The sequence below is a fragment of the Carcharhinus amblyrhynchos genome, unplaced genomic scaffold (assembly GCF_965287045.1).
Source record: "Carcharhinus amblyrhynchos unplaced genomic scaffold, sCarAmb.v2.hapA scaffold_39, whole genome shotgun sequence".
In the NCBI taxonomy this organism is placed as follows: Eukaryota; Metazoa; Chordata; class Chondrichthyes; order Carcharhiniformes; family Carcharhinidae; genus Carcharhinus; species Carcharhinus amblyrhynchos.
The window spans coordinates 9,178,598-9,205,412 of NW_027649780.1; the positions used below are offsets into that span (position 1 = coordinate 9,178,598).

Consider the following 26,815-nt stretch of genomic DNA (forward strand, 5'->3'; position numbering starts at 1 on the left):
CGTGTCCCTCTCATCATTATCCAATCAGCTAATAGGAACAGATTTTCTTTGTCCACCTTATCTAAACCAGTTAGAGTCTTGTCCACCTCTATCAAATCTCCCCTCAACCTCCTTTGCTCCAAGGGGACCAACCCCAGCCTGACATTGACAATAAAGAACAAACTAACAGAATATGTTAATACCTGAAATCAAATGGGAATGTTGAATTTGTTTTAAAGATATTGTGAACGTATTGTCCTGGACAATAAAGGAATTGGAATAACTCACCTTGGGTGTGGTTGAGTGAAATATATCAATCTGGAATTACCTACAGTCTTGTGGAAGTCTGGAATGTGTGGCTGGAAATCCTTAACAGCACTGTGAGTGTACTTTGGGCATTGTAGCAGTTTAAGAAGACAGTGTTGGGGTTGACCATGGCTGAAGCAGCTACATACAGCCACATATTCTGTTATAATTGAAGGACTGCAGATTGAATGTGAAGCATTATGGGACACTATCTTGACCACATTCCTGTGACTGCTCAATTTCTGCAATCATGGGCTATTAAAGCTGCTTAGCAGGGCCCCTCTTATCAGCATGTAGGTAGCGGATCTGAGTAATCGACTGCTAACAGAATAGTCTGGGATGTGGTGGAGATCAGAAAGTCCTGAGTCTAGTGGTTCATTGTGATGGCATAAAGTCTGTTGTTATAAGGTGTGTGGTCCACATGATGAGATGGTCCAAAGCTGTCCATGAGCTGATCACACAGCCACATGATGCCTGATTGTTAGCTTGATTGGATATGTCTCTAATTGATTCATATTGTGATTGGTTCATAACCAGCCAGAATGGGCTGCAATAAATGAATAAGAATGTGTGATTTTCTAAGTTCAGGGTACAGTTTGCATGGTCAGACTATTTGATGATTGGAACAGATCTGGGTGTCGAGCGGTTTGTCTTCAATCATTCTTCACGAACATGGCCAAGTTTTAGACTGTAAGATATATGTGCAGATTTAGGCCTGGGCACTAGGGCCTGGAGGGGAGCAGAAACATGAAGCTCCGCCCACTCGCCGTTGTGTCACCAAGACACTGCGCATGCGCTCTCCTCTCCGCTGAATCAAGATGGTGGCCTTTAACCTGTCCCTCGTCTCAGGAAAAAAACCGGAAGCTGCAAACACAGAACTACGGGCTCATTTTCGAGATTTGAGGCCGTTACCAGATATTTAGAAACCCTCTACGTCCATCCGCCAGTTTCATTGCTCTCGCTATGTTTCCCCATCCTCACCGGCTGCTGATGATACAGAGGAAGTTCTCTCCGATTGCTGTCACCCACACTGCACGTGCTGCAAACGCCGTTGCTTACTGCGCATGCGAACCGCTTCCCGTGCGTTGGATGGGGACGCCTCATCTGCGCCTCTCTTTCACTCCGATTGGTTGGAGGATCAGTCACTCTCGTTCGGTCCTGCAGCCCCGCCCCCTCTTCCTATTGGCCCCGAGCTGCCGTCAATCAGTCCCCGGGCATTGTGATGTGGATCATGCGCAGTGTCATTGCTGTCCTTGGCGCTTGTTTGTCCCGGAGAAGCGGAGTCAGCGTTAGGCGGTGGCTGGGAGGGTCTGGAAACACTTTGTGGATCCGCAAACCCTTCAGAATCATTGTCAGCTCCCTGGTTTGCAGCTGCGGGGCTTCTCCCTCCCTCCCTCCCGGGAACAGGTCCAGGTTAACGGCCCCATCCTGGCTCAGACACTGGAGGATGGTTCACATCAGAGGATGGGGGAGGGGACAACGAATAAGAGGTTACACTTTGGCCTCAAATCAATGAGGACCCTGATCTCTGGGAAGGAAGGAAGCCCTGGGAGGTGAGCGGGGAGGATTCACAAATACCCGCTGGAGACCCCAACACCCCCAATAAGACCCCTTGGTTTTATTGTCAGTCTGCAGACAGGAGCTGGAGAACTGAACCCAGACAGAGGAAAGGGAGGAATAAAACTGGGAGTGGAGGAAAGAAATCCTGGAGATGATGAGATGGGTTTGGATTTCAGCCCAGGGAGGAGGGAGAGTGTTTGGGATGGGGATTTATTGATTTGGGAATAAGTGAGGAAGAAATGTTCCAGAGAATTACAATTGCCTATTCAAAATTTCTGTCCTGGACTGACAGTGATTAATTTTGTAAATTCCTTTTACAGGTGAGGTGAGGAAACATCACCTCAAAATCAGACAGAGTCTCAATTCATTAGGACTTGAATATCCTAAGACTTTGAACGTGAAGGGAGAAATGTTTGTCTTCAGCCTGGAAGAGAAGATTTCAAACATCAGTGTGACTGAAAAAGCACCAAGGTACACACACACCCGAGTGAGAGTGTTTCAGTGAATTGACTGTGGAAAGAGCTTTATCCAGTTACGCAGCCTTAAAAAACATCACACCATTCACAGCAAGGAAAAACTGTACACGTGTTCTGTGTGTGAATGAGGCTTCAACTGAGCGTTTAACCTGCAGAGTCACAAGGACACCACACCATGGAGAAACCGTGGAAATGTGGGGACTGTGGGAAAAGATTCAGTTACCCTTCCCTGTTGGAAAATCATCGGCGCAGTCACACTGGGGAGAGACCGTTCATCTGCTCTGTCTGTGGGGAGGGATTCATTCAGTCATCTGGCCTTTGGTCTCACCAGAGAATTCACACTGAGGAAAAGCTATTCATCTGCACCTCCTGTGGGAAGAGGTTTAGGCATTCTTCAGCACTCACTGTGCACCAACGCACTCACACCGGGGAGAGACCATTCATCTGCTCCGTGTGTGGGAAGGGATTCACTCAATCATTCCACCTGCTGTCACACCAGCGAGTTCATTCTGGGGAGAGGCCTTTCACCTGCTCCGACTGTGGGAAGGGATTCACTGGGTCATCCCACTTACTGTCACACCAGCGAGTTCACATTGAGGACAAACCATTCAGCTGCACTGACTGTGGAAAGAGTTTCAGACAGGCATCCTCCCTCATTGCACACCAGAGAATTCACACAGGAGAGAGACCATTTACTTGCTTTGTATGTGGGAAGGGATTCACAGCTTTACCCACCCTGCTGAGACATCAGAAAATTCATACTGAAGAGAAGCCATTCAGCTGCACTGACTGTGGAAAGAATTTCAGGCAGTCGTCCAACCTCACTGCGCACCGACGCACTCACACTGCAGAGAGACCATTCACATGCTCCGTGTGTGGGAAGGGATTCAATCGGTCATCCAACCTCTCTGCTCACCAGCGAGTTCACACAGGGGAGAGGCCATTCACTTGCTCCATGTGTGGGAAGGGATTTGCAAAGTCTTTCAACCTGCTGGCTCACCAACGCACTCACAGTAAGAGGTCATTCAACTGCTCTGTGTGTGGGAAGGGATTCACTCAGTCACAATGGCTCCTGAGACATCAGCAAGTTCACAAATGACTGCAGGGGTTGGATTCTGCTGTTTTTGCTGCTGTTCAGTATTGATAGTCTGCCGATATTTTATGTCTGCTGACGTTAGCAAACCTTGTAACTCACTGGAATTTAATATTCTGGAAGTGTCACTGATTTTCGGGGCTGCAATGTCACTTTTTAAAAGTAACACCTGTGATCTTTCCTCTTAACTGAAGAACTCCCAACAGGAGCCTGTTTAGAATAACATTAAGAACTTTCAGAGTCATAGAGGTTTTCAGCATGGAAACAGGCCCTTCAGTCCAACTTGTCCGTGCCTCTTTTTTTTAACCCCCTAAGCTAATTCCAATTGCCTACATTTGACCCATATTCCTCTATACCCATCATACCCATGTAACTATCTAAATGCTTTTTAAAAGATAAAATTGTACCTGCCTCTACTACTACCTGTGGCAAATTTTGCTTTGATTCTAATTTGATCTCTGGGGCAAAATCTACAATTCATTCTCTGAAAGATCCATCTGCAGGGCACAAAGTATTTATTTTCAATGCTTGTATTGAGATCTTCTGGAAAGCTACTCTTTGATTTTTAAGGGCTATTTTTTGGTTTCCAGGGGATCGTTTTCCATTCTCAGTAACTCCTTTATTAGTGATGTAGTCACATAGTAACATTACCTTTTGTGTTAGTTTACGTCTTTGGTTAGGATAGCACAAATACGAAGACTGTGTATATATTAAATCTTTTAAATTGGAATCTGTAAATATTTTTTGTGAATTTATTTTAAAAATCCTCCCATACTCTCTTTCCAAATGACAATTCTAACTGTTTGACACAAGGCAACTGAATCGGGGCAGATGTTTATTGGTTCAGACAGTGGAGCAGAAAAAACTCTCCCAATTCTGATCTTCATTGTATATGGATTTACATTAATAACCCATCAATAACCTCACTACAGCAGCTGAGATCAACTCTGACCAGGGCTTCTGTGTGTTGTCTGTTGGCATTAAACTGCAAATAATAGCAATTTAGAATATGAACCTGGATGAATGTACCTCGATTTCTAATGTGACGACCCAAGTGATTGATATGTTCACAATATCTAGTTACTCAAATTCCTGAGCTGTACACCCCACCTCCTGAGATATATAAAAATAATCGAGACTTGTTCAGCAGAATGGGGAAAGCTCTGCCGATGGTTGGATCGCTCCTTTTGAGGCTCGCACTGCTATGAAACTAGTTCTGTAGCAGGAAGACACAACTCCTCCACACATCACAGATGGGCTGCTGAGTCAGTGAACTTCCTTTCTCAAAATAGTTGGAAAGCTGTTCCTCCAAGTTGAGATCTGCCTCTGCAGATTTAGCAACATCAGGAAAGACAGTATCTGTGATTGCGGGAGATGATTCTCATAGTTTCTGTCTGTCCCATGTACAGGGTGATTTTTCTTCCAGTAGTTCCTCCCATGACAAAATTTTCACGGGCTTTTTGGCAAATCATGTTGCAGTTTTATAGAACCTTAGGCTGCACTTGGAATACGGTGTTCAACTCTGGTTGACACATTACCAGAAGCATGTGGAGGCTTTGGAGAAGGTACAGAAAAGATTTACCCAGGGTGTTGCCTGGCATGGAGGGCATTAGCTATGAGGGGCGGCACAGTAGCACAGTGGTTAGCACTGCTGCTTCACAGCTCCAGGGTCCTGGGTTCGATTCCTGGCTCAGGTAACTGTGCAAACTCCACACAGACATTCTCCTCGTGTCTGTGTGGGTTTCCTCCGGGTACTCCAGTTTCCTCCCACAGTCCAAAGATGTGCGGATTAGGTTGATTGGCCATGCTAAGAAATTGCCCCTTCGTGTCCTGGGTAGCGGAGGTTAGAGGGATTAGTGGGTATAATATGTAGGGATATGGGGGTAGGGCCTGGGTGGGATTGTGTTCGGTGCAGACTCGATGAGCCGAAGGGCCTCTTTCTGCACTGTAGGGTTCTATGATTCTATGATTGAGGAGAGGTTGGAGAAACTTGGTTTGTTCTCACTGGAACCACTGAGGTTGAGGGATGATCTGAGAGAAGTCTATAAAATTATGAGGAGCATGGACAGAGTGGATAGTCAGAAGCTTTTTCCTGGGTGAAAGAGTCAGTTACTAGGGGGTATAGGTTTATGGTGTGAGGGGCAAGATTTAAAGATGTATGAGGCAAGTTTTTTTACACAGAGGGTGGTGGGTGCCTGGAACTCGCAGCCAGGAGAGTTAGTGGAAGCAGATACAATAGTGACTTTTAAGGAGTGACTTGACAAATACATGAATAGGATGGGAATGGAGGGACATAGTCCCCAGAGGGGGTTTTAGTTCAGTCGGGCAGCATGGTTGGTGCAGTCTTGAAGAGCCTGTTCCTGTGTTGTAATTTTCTTTGTGTTGAGGGTGAATTCACCATCCACAGCCATTTATTTTGAACCCTGGTTCTGAAATATTCTCAGTCTGGATTTAAGGCTTCCTGGCATAATACACAGATTTAGGTCTTACCACCAAACACCAATTCATATCCTCATCTGAGTCCCAGATTTAAATGTGGTTGTCCAAACCAGAAAACATATACAATTTGACTGTTTTAAAACCTGATTCACCACACCCTGCCACACTAACTACAAGAGATTGTGTTTGGAATTAATTGTTCCATTAAAGCCTGTGTTGTTTTCAATGACAATATTTTTATTGAAACGTGGTGGGGTTCAATCCCAGGTCCCAAAATCATTATAATAAAAACAGAAAATACTGGATAAGCTCAGCAGGTCTGTTTCATTCAAAATTCCAGCATTTGCAGGATTTTGCTTTATCCCCGAAATCATTACCCTGGATTACTCCTCCTCTGGCTCTAATTCCAGTTACAAAATTCCACAACTCTCTATATTTTCCAGAGGAGAAATAAATGTTTTATTCACAGATGTTGGCCAGAGGAGGAAGTTTCAGTCTGTGTGTGAAGCTAAAAACAGAAGCTGTGTTGTTTCAAATCAAACTGCGGGACTTGGGAGAAAATGATGGGGACAGACTTTGCAAAGTCCCCTCCCCCACTCCCTCAGCTGGCAGCCCAGCACGCAGGCGCAGAGAGCACTGCTGAGCCGAGCTGTCCGGAGCAGGCGCAGTGCGGCTGCCGCCAGCGGTCGCTCTGGATCTCTTTTTGGAGCAGCCGGAGGGGGGAGGGGGAGATCACCGAGCGGCTTCTCGCTCTGGCCGGAGCCGCCAGCCGCTTGTCTGGAAACCTTGGCTCGAGGAGGGGCGCGGGGGGAGGGGAACAATGGGTGGGGGCGGGGCTCCCGGGTCAGCGCGCAAGGCCTGCACAATGGAACCCCTAGGACGTCACCGCGGAGCAGTTTGATTTCTATTGGCTGATATAGGCAGGCCTCCATTGTGATGTCTCAATGCGGAAGTTTGTCGATGATTTTCAGGCTGAAACTCCCTCCTCTGGGCAACATCTGGGAGGAAATCAATGTTTCCCCCTTTCCATTTCTATTCTCATTCTGGGGGAAATTGGGGACTTGCAACAACTGAAGGGAAAGGAAGTTAATTCAGGGAGGCTGCAGGCTTTGGAACGATTATAGACGAACATCGGAATTAGGAACAGGACTTGGCCCAGGTATCTTTCTCTCTCTCAAAGATATTGACATCTTTTAGCTCCCTCAGGTTGTCGCCTTTATTTATCTGGGTAACAAGATAACCTAACTAACGTTCACAATTAAAGGGGGAGTTTTCCCAGGAGAAGGCTGTTTAAATGAACTGTAAATTCGCTTGGGACAGAGATATGTTTAATGTAGTTATATGTACGTGCTATGTTATTTATGATTCCCTATTCCTTATCTTGAAAAGACATTGTGTCAACATTACCTATTTCCACTGATGGAGACATTACAACATAGAAGGAATCCATCTGGCAACTCAAATCCATGCCAACCCTCTTTGGAGCAATTCAGACAATCCCATTCCCCCTCAATATTCCCATTCCCCTGAGTTTCACATCACAATGGAATGGATGAGAGTTCCAGATGAACTGAGACTGGGGTGGAATCGGGAGAACTTACTGAGGTGGAAATAGGCGTCTTGATGATGATGATGTGTGGCTGGAAGCTCATCTTGGGGTGAAATATTTCACCCGGGTTGTGAACAGCCTGATTCAGGTGAGATATGTTCCCAGGAAGAGGGATTGAATTGCTGGTGACAGAGTGGAGTTTGGAGGGTGGACTAAAGACAATGTATATTTAAGCTTGATAACTGAGTCTTCCCAGTATTTATATGAAAGAAATTTCTGTTCTTTCCGTACTGGATATCAGATAAGTCAGAATGGTGTGTGGTTGGAGGAACTTGGAGATGATGCTGTTTATATCCACTTTCTATCTTGGTCCTTCTAATGGAGTTGAGGGTTTGTGAGATTCTGTCAAAGTTCTTCTCAAGTTGTAGATGTATAAAATCCCTTGCCTTCACCCCTGGCTACTCCTACGTCTCTCTGTCTCCTCCCAAAGTCTTGTGCGGACCCAGACCGTGTGACAGGTTTCATTCCCTGAAGGACATCAGTGAACCAGTTGGGTTTGTATGACAATCCAGCAGCTTTCTTGGTTACCCTTTCCTCACGACAACTCCACAAATTACCAGATTTATTCAGTTCAATTTCACAACCCACCTTTGTGTTTTTGTGGGTTCTTTCTCACTCAATTTTTTTCTGTTTTAAATCAATTTCCCAGGGGTTTACAAGAAGAAAATCTGCAGTCGAGAAACTGAAACAAAACATGATATCAGAATCTGATGAGTCGGCCATTTATTGTAACCTGAATACTATTGTATTTTGAAATTGGAAGAAAAAAGCACCATTCACAGTGGAAAGAAACTGTAAACGTGTTCTGTTTGTGGACAAGACTTCAACTAATCATCTGGCCTTTAGGAACACAATTACAGTCACAACAGGAAGATGGCATGGAAGTGTGAGGATTGTGGGAAGGAATTCAATTACCCATCCCTGCTGGAAACTCATCGACGCAGTCACACTGGTGAGAGGCCATTCACCTGCTCCCAGTGTGGGAAGGGATTCACTCAGTTATCCAGCTTAAATATACATCAGAGGACTCATGCTGAGGAGAGGCCGTTCACCTGCTCCCAATGTGGGAAGGGATTCAATCAGTCATCTAATCTAGCAATACACCAGCGAGTTCACACTGGGGAGAAACCGTTCACCTGCTCTGAATGTGGGAAGGGATTTTCTCATTCATCCACTCTGCTGATACACCAGCGAGCTCACACTCAGGAGAGGCCATTCACTTGCTCCCAGTGTGGGAAGGGATTTGCTGACTCATCTACTTTGTTGAAACACCAGCGAGTTCACACTGGGGAGAGGCCATTCACCTGCTCTGTGTGTGGGAAGAGATTTGCTCAGTCAGCCACCTTGTTCACACACCAGCAAATTCACACTGGGGAGAGGCCATTCACCTGCTCTGTGTGTGGGAAAGGATTCACTCGGTCATCAACTCTGCTGACACACCAGCGAGTTCACACTGGGGAGAAACCATTCATCTGCTCTGTGTGTGGGAAAAGATTCAATCATTCATCCAACCTAGCAATACACCAGCGAATCCACACAGAGGATAGGCCATTCATCTGTTCTGTGTGCGAGAAGGGATTCAATCAGTCGTCTAAACTAGCAATACATCAGCGGGTTCACACTGGAGAGAGGCCATTCACCTGCTTGCAGTGTGGGAAGGGATATGTTACCTCATCGAATCTTCTGACACACCAACGAATTCACAACTAATTATTGTGATTGAATTTCAAACTAGGGAGAAACCATGAAAATGATTGTGCGGAGAGTTTCTGTTACCTGTCAGAGCTGGAAGTACACTGGGGACTGTTGGAAGATAGAGGGTTTCTGCAAGCTGCTCTAAGAACATAAGAAATAGGAGCAGGAGTAGGCCATCTAGCCCTTCGAGCCTGCCCTGCCATTCAGTAAGATCATGGCTGATCTGAACTGGATCAGTTCCACTTTCCTGCTTTCTCCCCATAACCCTTAATTCTCCTGTCTATCAGAAACCTATCTACCCGTGACTTAAATATATTCAGTGAGGTAGCCTCCACCACTTCAACGTGCACAGAATTCCAGAGACTCACCACCCTTTGAGTGAAGAAGTTCCTCCTCAACTCTGATCTAAACTGCACCCCCCCCCCTGCTTATCTTGAGGCTGTGCCCTCTAGTCCTGCTATTCTTTCTCAGCGGGAAGAATCTCTCTACCTCTACCCTATCTATCCTCTTCATTACCTTATACATCTTTATAAGATCCTCCCTCAGCCTTCTAAACTCTAAGACTTGTCTTCTCTCTGAAAGCTCATTATAGCAAGTATAGTTATGGTTTTTAACTGTAATTTAAGTGGGGTCTACATGTGAGGAATGTTGCATATTAGAACTGAAATTGTGCTAAGTTAGAAATTAAAGTAGTTTCCTTTCACTTTTAAATACTGTTCAATTGTTATTAGTTAAGCTCCTTCATTTTTTGGAATTATATTTAAGCTGTTATTAAATAAAGTTTGTTTTACCATGAAAGATCCCTAATTTGTCACTGGAATTATTCCTGGAGTGAAGCATCCTATCCTCACATTTATGCCAAAATAGAAAATTTTTTTGGATCTAATCTGGCTTCCTATCATAATTTAGGGGTTCTGGTTCAGGACCCTATTGGAAAGGATTCACTCAATAATCTACTCTCCAAGCACCCCTGCTTCACACTGGGGAGGGACCTTTTAAATGCCCAGACTGTGAGAACTGCTATAAAAGCTGTGGAAAACTATTGTCTCATCAACATGTTCATACTGAGACACCATTCAGCTGCTTTTATTGTGAGACTGGGTTCAGGAAATCATTTCGACTGACTGTACACCAGCGAGTTCACACTGGGGAGAGGCGTTCACCTGCTCTGAGTTTGGGAAGAGATTCACTCAGTTTTGCAGTTCAATTTCCAAAATCTGCAGTATCTGATTTTGATCTGATTTTTTTGTTTATTATTGTCACTTGTATTGGGATACAGTGAAAAGTATTGTTTCTTGTGCGCTTTACAGACAGAACATACCATTCCAGCATTTTCTGATTTAGTTCCTTTTGAAGGGTTCTCCCTCTCTCCTCCATCCTCACCTCAACAAGAAGTCTGAGGAGCTCATGGAGTTCATTTGTCATTAAGATTGAGACAACCTGATCAGCTGCCTTCCTTCCACTGGGTCAAACTGTGACTAAAAATTTGCCCAACCTTAACTCATCCTTCCTTAGTTTCTCCCTATCGAGAAGTAAATTTAGTAATCTATATTTGTATTGTTGGATATTAGTAATACGGTATAGATTTAAGCGAGTTTAATTCAGTGTTTCTGTGTACAAAAGGGTTAAAACTTTCATAATGTTAAATAAAGGTGTTTGCATGTATAGGGTTTTGGTTTCATTCCAGACTGTGCCTGCATTGTGTTTGGAGGATTTACAATGTGAAAAACACGAGTGTAAAGAAAGACAAAGTTGTTACTCGGCGACCAGTGGCCATTTCAGGTTAGAAATAATTTTTGAGTTAGCTGAAGAGGAAACTGCCAGAAATATTAGGCAGAACAATGGAGCAAGGGCAAGAAAGAAAATCCCAGAAGTTAAAGAGCAGATAGTTCCAGAAACCAGGGAATTAAAAAAGTCTGAGGAAAACTGAAGTCAAAGGGAATCTGAACAAAATACTGTTACCTGAAGTTAAAGAAAGGAGCAAAGAGAGGTTTCTAGTTAAAGACATCACACCTGGTGAAGTTGGCTGGCAAAAAGACAGATCCTGACATAATCCTAAGGTAGGGGTCTTTGTACCACCTGTGAAACAGTAGTGTTCTGCTGGCATGGCTGAGTACCAGAGAAATTGTGTGGAAGCTTGAATGAATGTGGTAATCTAAGGCCGGAGAATAGTGAAAGGAGGGATTGAAATCCTGGAAATGGACCCTTGCTTAAAAGATCTGAGAGAGAGCGTTGTTTGGGAGAAGATTCTCAGCTGTGTCTTTTTGAGAGTGGATCTGGTTGATGAAAATTTCTGCTCATCGATTTCAATGACAATGTTACAATTCATAATTTTACTCATGACAGAATCTCTGTGGACATTAATGACTATAGAAGCTCAGTGTGATTTCTCAGAACCAGGTCATACTCTGAACATGTGCAGTGCAAATGGTGGAACCTGCTGATCAGAGATTACATGAATTGTAGAGAATATCCAGCCTGGAAGGAGACTGTTCGATTTAACTAGTCTGTGCTGATGTTTATATTTCACACAAGACAACTCCCATTCCATCTCCCTCATTTCAGCCTTTCAGCTCATCTTTTTAATCTCCTTTCCCTCATGTACTCATCATGTTTTCTTTTTAACCTAAAGAATGAATTGTCCAGCTAGTTCCTGTGGCACTGAATTTCACATTGTAATCAATCTCTGAGTATAGATGATGAGTGACTTGGAGGGGAACTTGCAGGTGATGATGTTCCTATGCGTTTGCTGCCCATCTCTGAGGTGCTAGAAGTTGCGGGTTTGCAAGATGCTGTCAAAGAAGCCTTGGTGAGGGCTTGCAGTGCACTTGTAGGTGGTACACACAGCTGCCATGTGAGTCAGTGTTGGAGTGAGTATATGTTTGTAGAGGGATTGCCAATAAAGCTGCTTTGTCTTGAATGGTGTTGAGCTTCCTGAGTTGTTGGAGCTGCAATAATTCAGAAAATTGGAGCTTATTCAATTGGACACGAGTTGTGCCTTGTAGATGCTGGACTTTGGGGAGAAGGGTTAAACAGATCGTTTAAAGAAAAATTTACCTGATCTGGCCCATACACCATGAGAAGATGGAAATGGGATGTATTATGAATCTCAGTTGAAACCCTAACCAACTGAAAAGATGAACATTGAAGACTCGAACACGGAGAGAGGGATGTCTGTTAGTGTTCTTCAGCAGTGGAAGTGGGGATCAGGGATTGTGCTGGAAGAACAGGAGTGATGGTAAAATGAGTCAGCAAATAGGGAACGATTATATTTCCACCAGCTCAGGTTACTGAAGCCTGAATATTGTGGGAGAGAAAAGGTGAGAGTGTTGCAGAGTTTAAAGTGGAACAGGAGAGCTTTAAGCTGGTGGAGTCAGTGAAATCTGACTCTCGTTTTTGTCTGCTGTCATTTCACAGAGGCCCCATTTGGCTGAAACTCTATTTTCACAGCTACAGAATCAGCGAAAGGACATTGCACATTCTTCACAGCAGCATCAAACTCACACCGATTGACTGTTTCTCCATTCACCTCAAGGTTATCGACATCATCCCAGGATCCTCTCTCTCCATTCCCTTCCCTACTCCATTCCCTCTAATAGCATCTCCCTGAACTCACTGAACATCACCCCAGGGATCCTCACTCCCTGCTCCATTCCCTTGAATAGCATCTCCCTGAACTCACTGAACATCACCCCAGGGATCCTCACTCCCTACTCCATTCCCTCTAATAGCATCTCCCTGAACATCACCCCAGGGATCCTCACTCCCTGCTCCATTCCCTCTGCCAGCATTCCCCTGAACTCACTGAACAGAAGGAGTAATCCCAGAGTAACTGTTGGGATTGGAGTCAGGGGATGTTCCAGGTTTGTGTATTTTTAGTTATCCTGGTGTCAGTACACACATTTACATTAATAAAACAGGGCATTCCTGCAAACACACTGCAGCTCCTCATGTCTGTTGTCTCCAAGTTCCTGTGAATTCCCTCAACTAGTATATAATGTAGACTTGAATTGATTTATTTTAAAACAGTTTATTTTAAACATATTAACACCAGCCTGAAAGTTGTAGACTCAGGACTGTCACACAAATGCTCTCAATCTGATGGTGTGGTGGTATTGTCACTGGACTAGTAACCCAGAATCTGAGGGTAATGCTCTGGGGAGCCAGCTTCCATTCACACCACAGCAAATGGTGAAATCCAAATTCAATAAAAATCTGTAGTTAAAGGCCTAGTGATAACCATGAAACCATTGCTGTTAAAACCCATTTGGTTCATCAATGTTCATTAGTGCCCTTTAGAGAAGGAATTTATACGACTCCAAAATAAGACCACAGGATGCTGGAAAATCTCAGCAGGTCTGGTAGCATCTGTAAGTCTTTCATGTGACTCCAGGTCCACACGATGTGGTTGACTCTGGAATGGCCGAGCAAACAAGCCACTCAGTTCAAGGGCAGTTAGGGAAAGGCCACAAGCAATGAATTAAAAATAATCTTCACAAAATGTTGACCAGTCATTTAAATTTAAACCTGCTGTTTCACTCTCAGTCAGGAACAGATCCCAGATTTAAACCAACCTTTGATTTAACAGCACATTGCCAGCATTTACCACTGTTCTTCCCAACTCTAAACACAGTTGTAAAGGAGTCTTTTGTTCTGTGTCATAGAACCCTACAGTGCAGAAGGAGGCCATTCAGTACATTGAATCTGCACTGACCACAATCCCACACAGGCCCTATCCCCATAACGCCATGAATTTATCTTAGCTCGTGCCCCGACACTAAGGGGCAATTTCGCATGGCCAATTCACCCAACCCTCACATCCTTGGACTGAAGCACCCAGTGGAAACCCACATAGACACGGGGAGACTGTGCAAACTCTGCACAGACAGTGACCCAAGCTGGGAATTGAACCTGGGTCCCTGGTGCTGTGAGGCAGCAGTGCCAACCACTGTGCCGCAGTGCCAACCACTGTGCCACAGTGCAGACCATGTTGAGGAGCTCTGAACCATGGAAGAGAGTGGTTGGGATACAGTTCTTAGACATCTCAGGAATATTCCACACAATTTATCTTGAATGTGATAAACAGCAGCAATAACTGCAGAATGCAGCTCCTGAAGACACATGAACTCACTGAGGTGTCAGTAGATGAGGTAGGGCAGCATATTGGTGGTACAGTGGTTAGCACTGCTGCCTCACAGCACCAGTGACCCGGGTTCAATTCCGGCCTCAGGGGACTGTCTTTGTAGAAATTGTCCATTCTCCCGTGTCCACACGGGTTTCTTTCGGGTGCTCCTGTTTCACACAGTCCAAAAATCAGTAGGTCAGGTGGATTGTCCATGGTAAAGACAGTTTGGCCGGTGGGCTAGTGGAAGGAAGGGAAGCAGCAGAAATAGCTGATCAGATTGTCTCAAACTTAACGACAAAGAAGCTCCATGAACTCCTCGCTTGTTGTTGGAGGTGATTGTTGTTGGAGTTATTGAGGGCGGCACGGTAGCACAGTGGTCAGCACTGCAGTTTCACAGCTCCGGGGTCCGATTCCCGGCTCGGGTCACTGTCTGTGTGGAGTTTGCACATTCTCCTCGTGTCTGCGTGGGTTTCCTCCAGATACTCTGGTTTCTTCCCACAGTCCAAAGATGGTTGATTGGCCATGCTAAGAAATCGCCCCTTAGTGCCTAGGGATGCGTAGGTTAGAGGGTATAATATGTAGGAATATGGGGGTAAGATCTGGGTGGGTTGTGTTCGGTGCAGACTCGATGGGCCGAAGAGCCTCTTTCTGCACTGTAGGGTTCTATGATTCTATGATGATAGGGGAGACAAGGGCGAGGGAGAGACCTTCGATAGGAGTTGACCCATGTTTGAGATATTAAAAAGATTCAACACACTGTGTACTAAACATAAATCTGATTGATTTAACATTTATCTAGAATATTATCTCAGCTGTAACTGAGATGGAGTTTATGAACATCAGCAGAAACAGAACCTGATCAACGTGCTTCATTTCTGGATGTAAATAACGGCAAAATCCCATCACTGTAATCATTTGTGAACTTGCTGGTGTGTCAGCAGGTTGGATGAAGAAACAAATGCCTTCCCACACACAGAGCAGGTGAATGGCCTCTCCCCAGTGTGAGTGCGCCGGTGCACAGTGAGATGAGATAATTGTCTGAACTTAGTCCCACAGTCAGAGCACCTGAACGGTCTCTCCCCAGTGTGAACACGTTGATGGGACACCAGATTGCTGGAACTTTTAAAACGTTTCCTACAGTCTGGGCATTTAAAAGGTCTCTCCCCAGTGTGAACACGTTGATGACGTACCAGTTCCCCTGAACGTTTATAGCATTTCCCACAGTCTGGGCATTTAAACGGTCTCTCCTCAGTGTGAGTGCGCTGGTGTGAAGTGAGGGCAGATGATGTCTTGAACCCTGTCCCACAGTGAGAGCACGTAAAGGGTCTCTCGTCAGTGTGAACACGTTGATGGCGCATCAGTTCCCCAGAACTTTTATAGCTCTTCTCACATTCTGAGCATTTAAATGGTCTCTCAGTAGTGTGAACTTGCTGGTGTTTCAGCAGAGTTGATAGCTGAGTGAATCCTCTTCCGCACTTGGAGCAGATGCAAGGTTTCTCATGAGTGTGAATTCGTTGGTGTCTCTGCAGGGTACATGAATGAGCAAATCCCTTCCCACACTGAGAGCAAGTGAATGGCCTCTCCCCAGTGTGAGTGCGCTGGTGTTCAGACAGGTTACTCAATTGCCTGAATGCAGTGCCACACTGAGAGCATTTGAAAGGTCTCTCATCAGTGTGAGTGCGCTGGTGTGTAGATAGGGCATTGGATGACTTGAATCCACTCCCACAGTCAGAGCACCTGAACGGTCTCGCATTAGTGTGAACACGTTGATGGGACAGAAGTTCCCCAGAACTTTTATAGCACTTCCCACAGTCTGAGCATTTAAAAGGTCTCTCTTCAGTGTGAACTCGCTGATGCATCAGCAGGTTAGATGACCTTGTGAATCTTTTCCCACACTCAGAGCAGATGAATGGCTTCTCCCCAGTGTGAACTCGTTGGCGTTTCACTGCACACTCAGAGGAGGCCAATGGCCTCTCCCCACTGTGAACTCGCTGGTGTTTCAGCAAGTTGGTTGACTGAGTGAAGCCCTTCCCACAGTCAGAGCAGGTGAATGGCTTCTACCCAGTGTGACAGCGACAATGCTTTTCAAGATGAGATGGGGATGTGAATCCCTTCCCACAATCCTTACATTTCCACGGTTTCTTCCTGCTGTGACTGCGCTTGTGTTTCAACAGGTCAGATGATTGGTTGAAGCCTTGTCCACACACAGAACAAATGTACGGTTTCTCCTCACTGTGAATGGTGTTTTTTTCTTCCATGTTCAAAATCCGATGATATTCACGTTGTGATAAGTTGGGCAACTGTCAGATCCGGATGTGATGCATGGCTTGAATTTCCTGACTGCAAGTCCTCCTGAATCCTGTGAAACTGATTTGAAACAGAAACAAGGGAGTGAGAGATAACCCACAAAAACACAAAGGCAGGTTGTGAAATTGAGCTGAATGAATCTGGTAATTTATGGGGACGGCATGAACGAAAAATTCACCATGAAAGCAGCTGAGTTTTTGTAAAAACCCAACCGGTACATTAATGTCCATCAGGGAAAGGAATCTGCCACTACGTGTGGGTCTGCGCAAAACACTAACTTCTAAATGAGGGGGCGGCACAGTGGTTGACATTGCTGCCTCAGAGTGCCAGGGACATGGGTTCGATTCCCAGCTCGGGTTACTGTCAATGTGGAGTTTCCACATTCTCTTCCTGCCTGCATGCGTTTCCTCCAGATGCTCCTGTTTCCTCCCACAGGTTAGGTGAATTGGCCATGCTAAACTGCTCTTTCTTGTCAGGGGGACTAGCTAAACTAAATGCATGGGGTTAGGGGGATGGGGCCTGGCTGGGATTGTGGTGGGGACAGACTCGATGGGCCGAATGGCCTCTTCCCGCGCTGTGGGGATTCTCTGAGAATCACAACATTCTCTCCACCTGCTGACAGGGAGCAACGCGCATGCGCACTGCCCGACAAAAGCTAGCTTCCCTTTATCCATGCTTGTTTCTGCAGAAGCAGAATGGCTCTGGACAAACCCCGGACTGGCCCAGGACCTTCCTGTTAGGAGTTTGAAGTTCACGAACTGCTCATGAAACCTTACCGCCCTCTCTCTGCGCCCATCTCTCCCTCAGACACGCCGCTTCCTTACCCGCCACGGAGACAAGAAACAACAACCTCGTGTCCCGACCTCTCCCTCTGCGCATGCTCAGAACACGGGCACCACTGCGCCTGCGCGCTGGTGATAGCCTGGATAGAAGGCATTCCTCGTCGCTTGGGATGCTGGGTAAACGCCCCGCCATTGAGTGGAAAAATGGTTTGTAATAATTTATTTCTTGTTGTCGCGTGAAAGCTGGGGCTGAAGGGCCAATAATAAAAGTAGGATACATATCATTTAGAGACCTGATTGCACAGACCATTATCTCAGTTTCGAGAAGGAAACTGGAATTGTTCAGAAACCGAAAGCCACCAAAAAGTAGAAATAAGAGCAGAAACCATCTCCTCCAGTCACATGTGAACTCACTGGTATCTCAGTAGCACATGAATGTCAGGTATAGTGCGATTAATTATGAAGATGCACAATGTGAACCATGCCTCTTAGGTAAAATGCAATGTTCTAACACATTGGAGCAGCTATGATCAATGCTAGGAGAATATTGGATGACTGTTACAACAACATTATGCTCTGTCTCCTTGTAACCTGTTTCAGAATTTCCTTCACTAACTAGGCCATTAATGTGACTGGAATTAGCATCTATGATCTGCCATAGTTACAAGAGGGGAGTTAGTGACCGCAATTATCCCAGGATTAAATTGTATATTGCATACTGTCTCCAAATGGGGCTCGTAATACAATTTATTTTATTTATTAGTTTCACAACTGGGCTTACATTAACACTACAATTAAGTTCCTGTGAAAATCCCCTTGTCGCCATACTCTGGCATCTGTTCAGCAACGCTGAAGGAGAATTTAACATGGCCAATGCACTCAACCAGCACGTCTTGGACTGAGGCAGGAAACTAGAACACCAGGAAGGAAAACACACACAGACACGGGCAGAACATGCATAATCTGCAAAGACAGTGCCCAAGCCAGGAATCAAACCTGGGTCACTGGTGCTATGAGGCTGTAGTGCTAGCCACTGTGCTGCCCTTAGAATCTCAATTATTTCAGAAATTGATTTTGTGGCATTGATTTACTGAAGGTTGTGGAAATAGTGAAACATAAATAATGTACAGAAACAAGCAAGATGCAGCTACTTTCTACACATTAGCTTTGCACATTTCCCTTAATCAGTTGTGTAGCCAAACAGGCCATCTAAAATGGCGTTTTTTAAAGCACTCTGGGACAACTGGGCACGAAACTAAACTGACAGGCTGCAGTTTAAAGACAGACAAACAGGCTGCAACCCTGATGAGTGAATACACAGGATATGGGCCATCTCCAGGATGAAAGAGACTTTCTGATCACACTGGGTTGTGTGCCAGACGTAAAGGCACCCTGAATCCTTATTTAGGAGGAAGGTATGTGACCTATGTGCCTACAACACCTACAGGCATGGCCGCCGGGGACACACCCAGAGATCGGTGTGGTAGCACCTGATTGGACTCTTATCGATCAGGGTGATCAAGTCCTGATCGATTGATTGGCAATGGCCAAAAAAAGGGCGTGAAACCAAAGGGGGTATAAAGGATGCTGCACAACCAGGAATCTCTCTCTCTCTCTCTGACCCCACGATCAAGCTACAACAATGGTGAACATCGCCAGCAAGAGGAGAGCCACCACACCCGAGAAGGAAGAAAGAAAGACTACAGCTAGAATGCCAGACCAGACCAAAGGACCAAACTACACAGACAACTACCAAGACCAGTGCAGAGATAAAGGCCAATATCTGTTTGGGGACTTGTCAGTCACGCAAAGTTAAGTCAAGGTCTTGTATTGTACTTGAATTCTAGCATTTTCTGTAAGGTAACTTATTGTTGGTCGGGTGGGTGATTATTGATTGTGTGGGTTTAAATAAATATTGTTTGTACTAATAAGACGTCTACTCTGTCCATCGTATAAGGGTTAAAACAGACTGATTTTTACAACACCTTTGCACTTTGTTTTTGTTCGGGCTGTTCCCCTTCCTTTTGGGGAGCTGCCCCTTTTACTTTGTCCTGATTTAACTTGAGTTTATTTGGTTTGACCTTAAAAGATGCCAGTCCTGTGCTGAGGGAATTTCTGTTCCAGATCGGATGGGTGACATTTGGAGACTCTTGATTCTCCACCAGTTTCTATTCCCCTTCTTTCTGTTGGACAGTGGTGGTATCACTGTGTGTAATGTGCAAGAGAATAAGAATTCTCAGCAAGGATTAATCAACACTTTCTAATTGGAGATGTTCATCAGTGCAATCTCTCAAATACTGAATTGTAGAATTCGGGCCAAGATCAGTAGGGCGACATGGTAACACAGTAGTTTGCACTGCTGCCTCACAGCGCCAGGACCTGGGTTCGATTCCCGACTTGGGTCACTGTGTGGAATCTGCATATTCTCTCCGTGTCCCAGTGGATTTCCTCCGGGTGCTCCGGTTTCCTCACACAGTCCGAAAGACGTGCTGGTTAGGTGCATTGGCCATGCTAAATGCTCCCTCAGCATACCTGAACAGGTGACTAGGGCGGCAACTGGGGGACTTTCACAGTAACTTCATTAACCTTGGATCAAACTGTCACCCAATTCATTCCAGAATCGGCTGACACAACACACAGCAGAATCCCATCAAACTGAAAGGTTAATCAGCGAAAGAGAGAGAGAGAGCAGCTACCAGTTAAAGAGTTCATGTTTCGTTTCCAATTGTTATTTTCTTCAATTCAGGCTTGTCTGGGAAGAACAGTTTCACCAAATAAAGGTTCCTCAGAAGTAAAAACGTTTCAAAGCTGCCTGACAGCAGCTCATGGATTCCGGAGCTGCGAGATTTAACCCGGGAATGGGACGATAGAAAAGGGGGCGGGGCGGTAGGGGATATCTCCGGCTGACACAGGGAGCGATGAAGATGAGGTTGAGGGAGCGAACACAAGATAGAACAGGTGGGGAGAAATGTATGTCTAAAAAACAGTTCAATCTGAGAACCGAGAAACAAGCAGTGATCAAAATAATGCAGCAGGTCAAAAAATGTGACTGTAAGGCAGGTCTGAGCAAGATACAAGTGTAAACTGGTGATAACTTGAAAGATATGTTTTCCTATCCCTGTGCACACTTCCTGTTAAAAACCTGAGCAATGTTCCTATGCAGGTGAGTGTGGCCCAGGCTGTACATCAGCTCAATGGCTCCCTATATTCAATGCTGCAATATCTGAGACGTTTAGCCATGGAGCCTTTTCAGGGATTCTTTAGTGGATCAGCCCTGTCACTGTCTGGACCCTCTGCTTAGTATCTACGAAATTTCAAAGACTAGGTGGGTGATTGAGACCTCAGCAGAGCATCGGCTCAGTGCTCGCTAACTCTCCATGTTTAAATGTTTCATCAACAGTGCTATGCAGGCAAGTATGCCCTTACTCTCTAATCTGTACACTTCCTATATCACCCAATGCACCTATACATTTTGAGAGAGCTATAAAAATCATTGACATAGGCAAGGGTGAGATTGCGCGGAATGATACAGAGACAATCCAACTGAGGGACAAAGATGAACGCGGCCTGAGAGCAATGAATGATGCAGAGACACACCAAGGAAGGACATCGTTACAGATGAGTATTTATAAATACTGACATACATTAGAGGAGGCTGTGGTGCAGTGGTATTTTAAATGGCGAATCCCTACTTTGAAACAGAGATTCCTAGTTATAGATTCACCCAGAAGAGGAACTATCCTGTTCACATCCACCTTGTCAAGACTCCTTTGTGTTTTATACATATCAATCAAGTAGCCTACTCTTACTCTGAATTCCAGAAAATAATCATTTACCTCGGATCGCCGCCAGATGGAGCTGCCTCACCGCATGTGCGTGTTTCCTGCAGGGGCAGGGGCAGGATCGCAATGTAATAGTGATACTGGTTTCACTCTGAGGATGCGAAGCGCCTCTCAGAAATCTCCCTGCTGGCATCACGTCCTAAGTTGTTACTTTTCTTTCCCTTTCTGGAATCTGATTGGATTTAGGCCACTGATTTTCAAGTTGGACCCGTTTGTTTCTGTCACTGTCTATCTCTGCTTCACTTGTCATCTGTCCGTTTGTCTCTCTTTGCGTCTCTCCCTGTATTATCTCTACATATCTCCAACTGTTCCCTTCACCGTATCATCATCTACTTCCCTTGTGGCTCCCGCCTCTCCCTCACTTATCTCAATGTCTGCACCACCACCCCCCCACCCATAATCTCCCTGTCACTGCTCATTTCTGTCATTCCCTTTCCTCTTGCTTATCTCTCCGCCTCTCCATCTGTTCCTCTCTACTTATCTCTCTCCTTCGATCATTGTATCGGCCTTTGATTCACTCACTGCCTTTCTATTCGTTTATCTTCATTTCTGAGCTTGGATGTTTTGGGTGGCTGCATTTGTTTCTCTCAGGGAATCTGCACCTAAATCCGCTGTTGTACAATCCGTATATTGTCCTCCCCGTGTCTGTGTGGGTCTCCTCCGGATGCTCCTGTTTCCTCCCAAAGAGACGCGGGTAAGATTGGTAGTCCATGACAAATTGACCCTAGTGTCAGGGGGATGGCGTTATAGGAATAGGCCTGGGTGGGATTGAATCATAGAATACAATCCCTACAGTGCAGGAGGAGGCCATTTGGCCCATAGAGCCTGCACCGACAACAATCCCACCCAGGTCCTGTGCTATCCCCGTAACCCCATACTTTTACCTTCTAATCCCCCTGACATTAAGGTGCAATTTACCGTGGCTAATCAACCTAATCAACATCCTTGGGGTGTTCGGTTCAGGATTGTGGCCGGTTCAGACTAGATGGGCCGAATGGCCTCCTTGTGCACTGTAGGGATTCTATGATTCTGCGGGATTTTAAACATATCGGCCATGATTGAATGGTGGAATAGGCACGTTGGGCCGAATGGCTAAATTCTGCTCCTATCTCTTATGGCCTTGTCAGTGAAGCTGATTCTTCCCTCTCACCACACACTGTACCCACTCAGTCACTGAGTCTCAGATATGTAATAGTGAAGGTCAAAGTGCTTCAGCTGATCACTGAAACTCATTGAAATCTTATCTCAATCTATGACGGGTAGACTGCAAATTGTTGATTGGACGGGAAGTTTGAGATCAGAAAGTGACTGTAAAAACAGATTCTGTTCCGGCAGTGCTTGGAGTTTTAAAGGTAGTCACAGCCCCGGGCTCTGCAGCCGCCATGGAGTTCCTCACCGTCTGCATTGTGTTCGGGCTGTTTCTTATCAGTAAGGATGACTCCAATCTGGTTAAATGTTATCGCGATCTGAACCTTTAGCTCTGCTTCTCCCCAGTGGTGGTTCTTGCCCCTGCTGTGTATTTCCACCATCATTTGTTTTTATTTCGTAACTCCAGTTATGTCTCGGTGAATATAAAGTGTTAATATTATTTCAGCAGCACGTCCAACACTTAGATTTTTTTTCTTCTTCTTGAACACGTTACAGATCCGAGTGATGGAGATTCTGTTTCTCAGCCCCAGTCTTCAGAGGGGAGAGAAGGTGAAACGGTGACTATCGGATGTACCTACAGCACTACAGCAAGTGACTACATCTTATATTGGTACAGACAGCAGCTACAGAAGGATTTGCAGTTCATTATAGTGAAAAGATCCTGGAGTACACAAGAGGACAGAGGGGAAGGTTTTGGACCCCGTTTCTCTGCTGATCGCCAGACCTCGGCTAAATTAACTACTTTAACCATCTCGATCCTGCAGCTGACTGACGCTGGCCGCTATTACTGCGCTTTCAGACTCACAATGATAGAAAGCAGTCTCACCCCCGTACAAAAACTGCTTTGCAGCTATCATTGGGTGCTCCAGTCTGTTGCGGTTTGTGTGGAGAATCGCAGAAAGTAACAGTCAGATTGAACAGCGGCGCTGTCAGCCGCTCTGACACACACCCCGAGGAAACCACATTAACCTCGGATCAAACTGTCACCCAATTCAATCCAGGATCGGCTGAGACAACACATAGCAGAATCCCATCAGACTGAAAGGTTAACCAGCGAAAGAGAGAGAGAGAGAGAGAGAGCAGCTACCAGTTAAAGAGTTTGTGTTTCGTTTCCAATTGTTATTTGTTTCAATTCAGGCTTGTCTGGGAAGATCAGTTTCACCAAATGAAGGTTCCTCAGACTTAAAAATGTTTCAAAGCTGCCTGACAGCAGCTCATGGATTCCGGAGCTGCGAGATTTAACCTGGGAATGGGACGATAGAAAAGGGGGCGGGCGGTAGGGGATATCTCCGGCTGACACAGGGAGTGATGAAGATGAGGTTGAGGGAGCGAACACAAGATAGAACAGGTGGGAAGAAATGTATGTCTAAAAACAGTTCAATCTGAGAACCGAGAAACAAGCAGCGATCAAAATAATGCAGCAGGTCAAAGAATGTGACTGTAAGGCAGGTCTGAGCAATATACAAGTGTAAACTGGTGATAACTTGAAAGGTATGTTTTCCTATCCCTGTGCATACTTCCTGTTAAAAACCTGAGCAATGTGCCTATGCAGGTGAGCGTGGCCCAGTCTGTGCATCAGCTCAATGGCTTCCTGTATTCAATGCTTCATTGCGAGGGGGATTGAATATAAAAGTAGGGAGGTCTTGCTGCAGCTGTATAGGGCATTGGTGAGGCCGCAGCTGGAGTACTGTGTGCAGTTTTGGGCGCCGCACCTGCGCAAGGATATTTTGGCCTTGGAGGGAGTGCAGAGGAGGTTTACTAGGCTGATACCGGAGTTGAGGGGGTTGAGCTATGAGGAGAGGCTGAATAAACTAGGCTTGTACTCGTTAGAGTTTAGAAGAATGAGGGGAGATCTCATTGAGACGTATAAGATGATGAATGGGATGGATAGGATAGAGGTGGAGAGACTCTTCCCGCTCAAAAAAGACAGTAGGACTAGGGGGCACAGCCTCAAGATAAAGGGGAGGCGGTTTAGAACGGAGTTGAGGAGGAACTTCTTCACTCAAAGGGTGGTGAATCTCTGGAATTCTCTGCCCGTTGAAGTGGTGGAGGCTGCCTCGCTAAATATTTTTAAGAAGCGGGTTGATGGGTTCTTGATAAAAGAGGGGATTAAGGGTTATGGGGAGAGGGCGGGAAAGTGGAACTGAGCCACAACAGATCAGCCATGATCTTATTGAATGGCGGGGCAGGCTCGAAGGGCTAGATGGCCTACTCCTGCTCCTATTTCTTATGTTCTTATGTTCTAACATCTGAGACGTTTAGCCATGGAACTGTTTTAGGAATCCTTCAGTGGATCAGGTCTGTCACTATCTGGACCCTCTGCTTAGTATCTACGAAATTTCAAAGGCTGAATGAGACCTCAGCAGAGCATCGGCTCAGTGCTCGCTAACTCTCCATGTTTAAACGTTTGATCAACTGTGCTATGCAGGCAAGTATATCCTTACTCCCGAAGTTGTACACTTCCTACATCACCCAATGCACCTATACACTTTGAGAGAGATATAAAAGACATTGACATAGGCAAGAGTGAGTTTAAGCGGAATGATACAGAGACAATCCAACTAAGGGACAAAGATGAACGTGGCCTGAGAGCAGTGAATGATACAGGGACACGCCAAGGAAGGACATTGCTACAAGTGAGTATTTATAAATACTCATCAGAGGAGGCTGTGGTGCAGTGTTATTTTAAATGGGCGAATCCCTCTTTTGAAACAGTGATACCTAGTTATAGATTCACGCAGAAGAGGAACTATCCTCTTCACATCCACCTTGTCAAGACCCCTTTGTATTTTATACATATCAATCAAGTAGCCTACTCTTATTCTGAATTCCAGTGGATACAAACATTGTCTCTCCAGTCTTTCCTCATGAAATAATCCGCCCTTAAAAACAAAGCCTGAATGCCAGAAATTTATACGGACACACAGAATGAAAAACTGAAACCTAATGAAACTCAAGGACACACACACACAAGCTGAAAACTGCTCACTGTTACCAAGGAACCCGATAGATAGGGAATCTGGGGATTCTCAAGAGTATGAGGCGAACAAAAATAGGAAATGACATCAAATAAAGAGGCAACAATGAATAGACAAGGCAACAGGGGGGGAAAGAAAGCAGTTAATGGCGAAACAAGAAAAGTTATGAAATTGTAAAATTTAAATAGCTGAATGACAAGAAATATTACACAATGTACTTGCACAGATGAGCGAGCTTCCTCTTGATGCATAAGCTAAGTGTCTGCCTGTACTCAATGATGAAACAAATCCGAGCAGTTTCTCATGTACTGTTGACTTATCTCATGCCTCCATCTATGTCATGGCATGCCATTCCTTATTTAGTACAGCACTGTTTCACAGTCTACGGCAATCGATCAGAAAACCCTGTTCATCGACCCACTATTCATATCCATCTGTGATAAACACTCACCAACATTGGATGGAACAATTACCTGACACGCTTGCATAGATATCTCCAGCGTAGACTCCAGTCGCTTTTGAGCTCCCGAGCAGCAGCTGTATCAGTCTCCCTTTCACAGCCTGTTCAAGGAAAGTAAAGGAAGAAAAGCTGTAATGATAATTGCGGAGATCAGTTGCTTAGTGTCCAGAACTTAACAGCGGCTATCCTTTGAAAATTACATTAGAAAAATAAACTAATGGCCAAAGAAGGAGGAAGTGGAATATTGAAAAAAAGGAATCCCGGATAAATAAAACCATTTAATTCTGTTTTCCTGCCTACGATCCCTGCGACTGCAGCTTCAATCAGTGGATTACTGCATATCTCTGGGACACAAAATTCAACCCGGTTGAAGCCTCCCAGTACACCGAACACAAGCTCAGCAAAACGTACATAGATTTTATCCCTCTCACTGAACTATCGAGCAGCATTTACACAATACCTGAGTGAATCGCAGTCAATATTCACACCAAGTTTCCAAAACTTTTCAGTGTTAAATTCTTCCATTTGCGTGAAACGCTGAGTGCTGTGAATCTGGAAATGAGCATCTGTTTTACCCAGAGACTTGTTTCCCACGGTTAGCCCTCAGGTTTGCAATTCAATTTATGTTGGGTATTGAAGCGAATTTCAAAATGAAGAGAAAAGAAGGGAAATATTAAATCTTGGGACAGATCCTGAGGGAAATGGATCACAATATTTGGAAGGAGTTGCAGCTGGGAATGGTGTTATTGATGACTGAGTGGAAAATATTGGATCCTTGGGCTTCTGGTTGTCAGTTCCCTTCCGTCCCATTGAATTCCTCCCTGCGATAAGACACATGGATTCATTTTACCTGCACATTCATAGGAGAAAGGGAATGACCAACACACTACAGCAATGTTACAGGATCAACATAACCAAAGAGACTGGTACAGAATTGTACACGGTGCTGTCATGCTGCAGTTCTGGAGCAAAAGCTTGCAGAAATGGAATTGTGGTCATTGACATCCTTGTTTAG

At 45.1% G+C, this 26,815-nt stretch overlaps 3 protein-coding genes across 3 annotated transcripts in view; 2 read left to right on the top strand and 1 right to left on the bottom strand.

The window, feature by feature from the left end:
- The window catches only part of LOC145363618 (uncharacterized), a 40,503-nt gene extending 36,395 nt beyond the window's left edge, over positions 1–4,108 (top strand). Inside the window, exons 10-11 of the mRNA XM_080218800.1 lie at positions 619–626; positions 2,720–4,108. Coding sequence (XP_080074926.1) covers positions 619–626; positions 2,720–3,420 — 709 coding nt within the window. The 3' untranslated portion in view covers positions 3,421–4,108. The remainder of the gene's footprint in view (positions 1–618; positions 627–2,719) is intronic.
- Positions 4,109–6,863: 2,755 nt separating this feature from the next.
- LOC145363714 (uncharacterized) lies at positions 6,864–9,959 on the top strand. The gene is made up of 2 exons (XM_080218950.1): positions 6,864–7,012; positions 8,112–9,959. Exon 2 carries the CDS (start codon positions 8,336–8,338, stop codon positions 9,170–9,172), a length of 837 nt encoding a protein of 278 aa, XP_080075076.1. The 5' UTR covers positions 6,864–7,012; positions 8,112–8,335; the 3' UTR covers positions 9,173–9,959.
- A 5,234-nt stretch (positions 9,960–15,193) lies between these two features.
- On the bottom strand, positions 15,194–16,629 carry LOC145335603 (uncharacterized). The gene is given in 1 exon segment (XM_080181405.1): positions 15,194–16,629. A coding segment is annotated over 1 exon segment (1,347 nt). The 5' UTR covers positions 16,541–16,629.
- Between the last annotated feature and the right edge of the window lie 10,186 nt (positions 16,630–26,815).

Excerpts from the sequence above, each read along its gene's own strand:
- LOC145363714 (XM_080218950.1), top strand. The coding sequence starts at position 8,336 with ATGGCATGGAAGTGTGAGGATTGTGGGAAGGAATTCAATTACCCATCC.